Here is an 8,761-nt window from a genome sequence, read left to right as displayed (position 1 = left end):
ATGGAGTGGAACAGAAACATACAAGCCTTCAAGATCGTCATCAATTCGAGTTTTACTGAATATACAGAATATAAAGCTGCTATGTGGATATGGAGGTTGTGTTCGCCAATTTTAATACTTTTTGGAAGTGTGGGGAATATCTTGTCTCTTATTGTGCTAGTAAGAAAACGACTTCGGTCATCACCAACCATGTTCTTTCTGACAGTACTAGCTCTAGTAGATCTGTCTGTTCTATACATTGGATTATTACGACTATGGTTTGAATATTCATATGAAATTAATTTGCGAGAATCATCGGAATTTGCATGTCGTGTCCATACATTTCTCGTATATTTTACCTTATCATATAGTGTTTGGATTATTGTGGCGGTGACAATAGATAGATGTATTATCGTATGTGCTCCATTTAAGGCGAAGACTTTGAGTTCGTTATCCAAAGCCAAAAAGACTGTTCTCATTATAGCAATTATACTAATCTGCTTTAACGCCCACATCTTAGAAACTCAAGCCTTGATTTCAGTGAAATATTTTGAAGGCGGTATCCGTTGTAGCCATGCTAAACATAGTGAATACTTTCGTGATTATGTATGGCCCTGGATAGATTTTGGTTTAAATTGTTTTATTCCATTCACTGTAATGATAGTGTGTAACTTGCTGATTATACGTCGTATATCATTATCTGCTAGAAAACTAACACAACATATTGAAAGGGACCAACCAAAGTCTCCATCACATACACTTAGTATCTCACGGGGTCACAGATTGTCGGTATTACCACTAGCTAATTCAACTGCTACTGTAACATCAAACACTGAATCAACACCAGCTAACAGAGTTCGAGATACTGCATTCTCCTTTCATCCTCAAGTTAGTGTTGATGTGTCTAGAAAAGCTCAGAACAGATCGACAAGTTTAACCATTATGTTATTGGTAGTAAGTTTTGTTTTTATGTTGCTAGTGTTACCAATAACAGTATTTCTAATCGGATTTCAAGTTTGGATTGAAACAGCCGACCCGAGAACAGAGGCTAAACTAGAATTAGGCTGGGCTCTCGTTAATATGTTACAATATACCAACAACTCAATACATTTCTTTTTGTATTCTTTGACTGGACCTAGATTTAGACGCGAGTTTCTATCACTTTTTAAAAAGAAATTTGGACAGAAGAAAATTGAACCGAGTGACACGGTCGATAAGGAAGCTTCGCCTGGAAAATAGATCACATTGATTTCTAAATGATCAGTTCAAGAATTCTTTGTTATACACGAAATGTTCATTACGCACAGAGATTTGGACATTATATTGAACATATTTAAAATACATACACAAATTTTGTGATATGTTCATTATTTATTTTCTATACATTGTATTACGAAGGCACGAATTTGTGATACCAAAACATAATAAAGTTACCTACTGCACTTAAAGTTATCCTTTCCATTCTTACCTTCTTTTGGGACACAATATACTGGAGTTTTGTAAGAAGATGTTAATTGAGCTTTCAATTGTTCATTGGTGCCATGGTTGTATGCATGCATGTTTTTTTTTTACAATATGGCTGTAATTTGTGGCATTCTTAAAATCTTGACCACGTTTATGGATTCTCGAATTAAAAGAAATTTTTATTTTCCAATCCATCTCTTTCTCTTGGACGTTTATCTGCTTCCTTTGGTTATAGGGGTAATAATTGTCTAAAAAAATCCCGGTGGTCGAGACAAGAATCTGCTGTGAGTTCTATATGGAGAGAGTTGACTGCTGTGTTGAAAGTTTTGAAATCTATTTTGAATTCAATTAGAGGTCACAGAATAAAGTGGTTGACTGATAATCAAACAGTTGTTAAGATAATTCAAAAAGGTAGTATGAAAATAATTTTTTTTATTACTTTACAAGAAAATTATATTTCATTGGAATTAGAATTGGATACCTCGACTGAAAAATGATAGAGCTTATAATAGATTATGATGATTGGGGATTACCTAAAAGGAGAAGGAATTTTAGTAACTTCGGCTAGGAAGGACATGCTGTTGATTTATGAATGATGTGTGATGCAAAATAATTTTATTTGTGTGCAGAGTAAGCTTACTCTTAACTCACAACTTGATTTTGATATTCTCCATGTATTTATGACCCTGTACTCACCTTCTTCTTCACACTATTATTATCACGGAAGTATTACAGATGCAATGTATAGAGAACGGATAGTGCACGTGTTGAGGAAACGGAGGTTGTATGCATTGCGGTCATAAAACATGCACACTTGACCGGGATACACTTTCAACTAGCATACAGATTCAAGTCGAATCGTCTCAGCATACACATTCGCGGCAAATCGACCCGATATGACAAATACACATAAAAAATCTTTCAATTTTGCAAACACATAGGTGACTTCGATTGGAGCCTGTGTTAGACTCGAGTCACTCGAGTTACAACCGAACTGTAATATTTTCTAGAGTTGAGGCTCGTGTGACGTATTATTTGACCTAGTTACAAGCTCGGGTCCGACACTCACTATTTGTAGAATCAAACACGTGTTAACGCGGTAGCATATGGAATGTCTATATATAGTCAAAAGTCCATATGGACTCGCTCCACTAATTCATTTGCCATCTCTTCCCATGTTTAAACACGAAATTCAACCTTCTATAACTTTTTCCAGAAATCTCGTTGAAAGCTTTCCAAAATGTTGAATGAAAGCCTGACCAATTCTCAATGTATCCTAAAAAATTCATTATATGATGACCATGAAAATTTTGAGCTACTAAAATTGAAAGTAGACTACTACCGGTTATACTCATCCGCTAGAGTTTGGCACTTCACAAAACGACTACCGGTATTTTTAGAATTCGCCTTCCGCCTTTAGGTCTCTCATCATCGTACCAAATCTGAAAGATAATGCTATTTATCAACTTGGTGATTTGATATTTCGAATGAGGACTAGTGTGAGATACTATGGTATGAATTTCAACAAGGTTTCTAAGACGGCTAAGCCTCGCAAATTGCCCGTAAACTCTGAGTATTATTCTACATAAGCCATATATGTCGATTAGTGTATGTCTTTAATGGGCCTCCGTACAAAAAGTAAGCAAGACAGCAACTTCGTAAAGTTAAGCCTCACAAATTTCCCGTAAACTCTGAGTACTATTCTCATATAGGTTATATATAAATCGATTTGTGAATGTCTTTAACGTGCGAAATAAGACTATTCAAGTTAACAACTTTCATCTCAAATTTCCAATTACAAATAACTATTTGATAATATGGTACAAATACGTGTGTTGGAAAATGTTCTATAGAACAAATTAAAAGAAAACGCATTTTAAGCAAAAGAATGGAAATGATAATGTAAACAATAGCTATTACATTCAATATTCAGAACATGCATTAAATATAATAATTTTACAATAATTTATATCTTACTAATTTACTTAAAAAAAACTGGACACTATGAAATCATATTGTACTTACTTCCAAAAAGGATGTAGGTTATAACATTATAGTTTTATGAGGACCTCCCTCTCCACTCATCAACCTGTTACCTGATAGGTTGAGGATAATGAAAATTATCAAACTATTATAAATTTTAATGTAAAATATAAAATATCACCTACTATATACATAAAATGACAATCTAATTACTAGTTAATTTTAAAAGAATAAATTTGAACTCATTTCCTTGATTAATTAATTAAAGGGAGATAATCATTATGCTATTATGGACAGCTATTAATGCCAATAATTATAAACCTGTAATGATACTACTGACAGCTATTAATGCCAATAATGTTTTATTCTAAATTAACAATCAGTTATATTTACATGTCTTTAATAGGCCTCCGTACAAAAAGTAAGCAAGACAAAAACTTTGATATTTCGAATGAGGACTAGTATGAGATAGTATGGTATGGATTTCAAAATGTTCCTATGACGGCTAAGACTCGCAAATTGTCCTTAAACTCTGGATATATTCTCATATAGGTTATATATATGTTGATTGGTGTATGTATTTAATGATCTTCCGTACTAAAAGTAAGGGAGACAGCAACTTGGTGATTTGATATTTCGAATGAGGACTAGTGTGAGATTGTATAATATGAATTGGAATAAGTTACTATTATGGCCAAGCCTCGAAATTGTCCGTAAACTCTGAGTATTATTCTACATAGGCCATATGTATGTCGATTAGTGTATGTCTTTAATGGGCCTCCATACAAAAAGTATGGGAGTCAGCAACTTAGTGATTTGATATTTAGAATGAGGACTAGTGTGAAATAGTATGGTGAGAAAAAGACTTTGCATTTATTTACAACGTTCGTGGCAAACCTATCATCATAGGCAATTCTTTGAATAAAAATATTGTCATCTATTGCAATTGTTTTTACAACAAAATCAGAATATTGAGTATGTGTAGCATGTATCTGGATTTGTACTTGAGCATAATACTGATGATTCTTGTCGAGACTTGTCCATTATTTGAATATTTCAAATAAGACTGATCTGAGCCTGCAATTTGTTTAATAGTGTCATTTTAAAAATTTTCGGGACATTATGGATCTCAGCACCTGTAAAATTAATTCAGTTTATACATATACATGTATAATACATCTTAGAGTAGTTTATTGAGGAAACAAATCACGAACTTGCATGAGTGTAAACTAGACACACCTGCTTTGTTCTTTATTGATATGTTTGCACACAAGACAAGGCGAGGCGGGACCTATTTATACGAGGTGAATCAATCTACCGAAGTGATTGATTGCTTAATACCCCAGTCATGTTAATCAGGTAGTCAAAACACTGTCAATTACTTTAGGCATCTTGTAACTCACATGAGTGCTCTTTGGAGCAACACACGTTTTGTTAATTGCCAGTTCATACATTTTGTTTTAAACATAAATAATTGTGACTAGAATGAATAGAATCATGATACAAATATAATAATCAAATAATAATACTGGATACAGAAGGAACAGTAGAAGAACACTTTTACCTTTAAATAATAATAAAATCTATCTGTTTAAGGTTGTGAAATTAGGCTCAGTCTCTAGAGTCTGATATCAGTTGGCCTACTATAGTAATAAATACTTACACAGTTTTATATAATCTTCTACATCTGAGAATGATGTATTAGGAAAATGTATGTAGTTTTTCTCCCACCCAGCTAATATTTTTACATGATCAGGAAGCATAATCAAACTATCTTCCAAAATAAATTTACTCTTTCTTTCTTCTATCATCGTCAACAGGAGTTTTAAGCGGAATATTTCTGCTCTTTGCAATAGATGCTAGCACATGTCTATCTTCCTTATTTCTACTGGCGTATGGGGTTCCCCGGTCTTCAAGAAAAACGCCCAATTCATCTCACTTCAACACCGCTCATTATTCTACTCCATTTCTGTTTACATTATGGCGGAACTCTAAGAACGCTTACTATCCCACAATGCAATGCAATTTTATGCGCGAACAACCAGACACGCTCTATCCGTAAGGTGGTCTATAGGAGGTCAAAATATCCTACAGCTTAAGTTCAACTGGTCGCGTTTAGACGACTAAAAGCCCGGGCTCGAAAAACGGTTAATAGTTAAAATGCCTTAACCTAAGTCGTCTGAACCAGTGGCTGAGCTAGGTTTACGTCCGAATCTCTAACCTATTTATGAGATTTTTGCCCGAAAAACTTGCTTTTGGGGCTGCGAGGGGGGCGGCTGTACCCTCTGCCCCCATGCCCCCCTTTGGCTCCGCCACTGGTCTAAACAAAAGACTAAATCAAACCCGCTTCAAATAGCAGTATAGATATGGGTGTTTACGTGGTCATCTTTATTTCATTTATGTACGAATTTGAAAGTTTAAATTAAATCAATAATCTTACGGCATATTCTACAAGCAATAATAACATGACCTCCCATACGAGCTATTTCTCTGGCAGCAATGTATCCAATACCTGCAAAACAAATACATGTATACAAGTATGAAGTACAACAATCTTATCAATTAAATCATCCAAAACCGATCATAACTGTCGCAAGTACAAAGATAGCTTGCCAGGATGGTAACATACGCCAACTACCAGCTGTCAGAAATGTTAACTAAGTCGTTTGTGACTTTATAATGAATTTTCAAATAATCTTTAAAATATTTTAAAGTCAAGGCAAAACTTCAAAAACAGTTCATCTAAATTATAATCAAATTCAATCATGAACAAAGTCCCATCATTGTACACACAACGGCAATGACTCTGAAAACTTTCATCTGATTATCACCGATTTCGAAATTAACTGAGATCTCATCAATATATACATCCATATATCGAGTTTCATCAAGATTGGATAAAAATGCGAACGGACAGACAAGGTTTTCATTATAATATGAGCGTTTTTCCAACCAATGTTTTCAGCCTTATAATCATAATCTTACCGATTGTTTGTAATTTGAGACATGTAAATAATTCAATGATTAGCACAATTTTACTAAATGAATGGGGTTTTACGTCCTACTTTTCTGCACCATCTGGGCTACTTAAGACAGGCAACGCCATGCAGGGTACAATGAGGGAAATTTGTCAGGACAGCGGCTTTAGCCTGCTCTTTTTTCGATAGCACTGAGTATTCAAAACTGCTAGAGGGTGACAGATGATTCGAATAAACCCACCTTTACTTCCATGCATCAAGATTTTGAGGATCTTAAATGAGGGTCATAAACCTTGATGTGCAGCATTACCTAAAATACATGTTAAGGTCAAATTGTCAAATTAGACAAAGAAACTATGATTCTAATGATTTATTATGCAAAACATATAGACAAGTGTGACCCTTGTGTCAGTCTGTACCAATAGGGGTTAACATATTTAACGCCCATCTACACAGTAAAGAAAGTTGTATCAACCATGGTTTATAAAGCAAATTTGCTGTGTAACATGGCTGTGTCGAAAAATGTGTCAGAGTGGCCCTGTCCTTCTATTTCCAATAATGTCCAACAAACATGGTACCCCATGGAATGTAGCTGTGCGACAAATATTCCTATGATTAGCAAAATATGGCATTTCTACAGATGCAGCATATGGCCTACAGATGTCTCGAATTCAGCAACCATGTCATGTTTTCATCAAATTTGAACCCTTTCAAGGTATTGACAAAATGAATAATGTCAAATATATTCCATTTCTAATATTTGCCGTAGGACACATGACACCACCTTCGAGAATCATGCAGCAAAGTGGTCCCCTCACCTACTGCATGACCACTTCCAGAGTGCCACACTGACCGACCATCCAATTTAGCAAATGGCAATACCCAATTTATTCCTACTGTGAAAGGGAGATTTTCTAAAATTAACACTTATGTGAAAAATTCAACAACTGTGGTTTATGCACAACAAAAGTGACTATCCATCAAAAGCCAATCAGGCATGGCTGTGTCGAAAAATGTGTCATACTCCCAGAAAGAGTGGCCCTGTCCTTCTATTTCCACTCATGTCCAACAAACATTTTACCCCTTGGAATGTAGCTGTGCGACAAATGTGTCTATGATTAGCAAAATATGGCATTTCTACACATGCAGCATATGGCCTACAGATGTTGTCTCGAATTCAGCAGTCAAGGGCAATAACTCAAAAACTGTTCATCGAAAGATAGCCAAATTCGAACTTGTCCAAGATCTCATCATTATAAATATTCACACCAAATTTCATTGAAATTGGATAAAAACTGTAGTCTCTATTGTGTTCACCACCAAATTTTGATGCATTTTTTATAAGTCAAGGGCAATAACTCAAAAACCGTTCATCGACAGATCGTGAAATTCGAACTTGTCCAAGATCTTATGAATATAAATGATCACCTCAAATTTCATTCAAATCAGATGTAAACTGTACTCTCTATCGCATTCACAAGCCAATTTTGACGTGTTTTGGCTAAGTCAAGGGCAATAACTGAAAAACCGTTCAACGAAAAATCATGATTATCGAATTTGACCAAGATCTCATTAATATAAATGAAGACACCAAAATTAATTCGAATCAGGTAAAAACTGTAGTCTCTATCGCGTTCACAAGCCAATTGTGGACAGACGGACCGACGGACGAACATAGGTGACGACAATATACAAAAAAAATAAAAATAGTCAATTTCAAACTTGAACAAGACCTCATTAATATATATCACACCAAAATCTGATCAAAACTGTAGTCTCTCTTATGTTTTTCGCAAGTCAAGGGCTGATCGAAAAAATCTTCAAATTCGAACTTGACCAAGATCTCAATATAAATGCTCACACCAAATTTCATTAAAATCATATACTGTAGCCTCTATTGTGTTCACAACAAAATTGTGGGCGGACCATCAGACAGGGGCAATGACAAAATACGACCACATTATGTCTTGGTGATTACTAGGCAAGTTTACCAGGTATATGAGCGGAAGAGAAAATGACACCAACTCCCTTGGTCAAGGGGGTTACCTGCTACATAGGATGATGCACGAGAATAAAATATAACTTACATAACTTTTAAAGCTCTGCCGGTGTTTTCTGGTTGCTCTAACTAGGCCATGAATTGATCTACCTACAATAATAAGTGAAGATAGCTTGCCAGGCAAGGTAATATACGCCCACTGATAGCTTTGTTTGAAATTGAATATTTGTTAGAAAATAGCAAACATAGACACCAGGAAATATTCCACTTGTACCCAAATCCATCACAAACTGTGCCATCACAAGTTAAAAATCAAACACATTTGTAAGAATAACGGCAATAACTTGTATTTTATATT

General features: G+C 35.0%; 1 protein-coding gene across 1 annotated transcript; it reads left to right on the top strand.

Moving 5' to 3' along the window:
• LOTGIDRAFT_158793 (hypothetical protein) lies at positions 1-1,218 on the top strand (the record flags this gene model as incomplete). The annotated part of the gene is made up of 1 exon (XM_009052226.1): positions 1-1,218. One exon carries the CDS (start codon positions 1-3, stop codon positions 1,216-1,218), a length of 1,218 nt encoding a protein of 405 aa, XP_009050474.1.
• Positions 1,219-8,761: the final 7,543 nt, after the last annotated feature.

This window comes from Lottia gigantea (genome assembly GCF_000327385.1).
Source record: "Lottia gigantea unplaced genomic scaffold LOTGIsca_18, whole genome shotgun sequence".
NCBI lineage: Eukaryota > Metazoa > Mollusca > Gastropoda > Lottiidae > Lottia > Lottia gigantea.
This window is presented reverse-complemented; position numbering and strand designations above follow the sequence as displayed.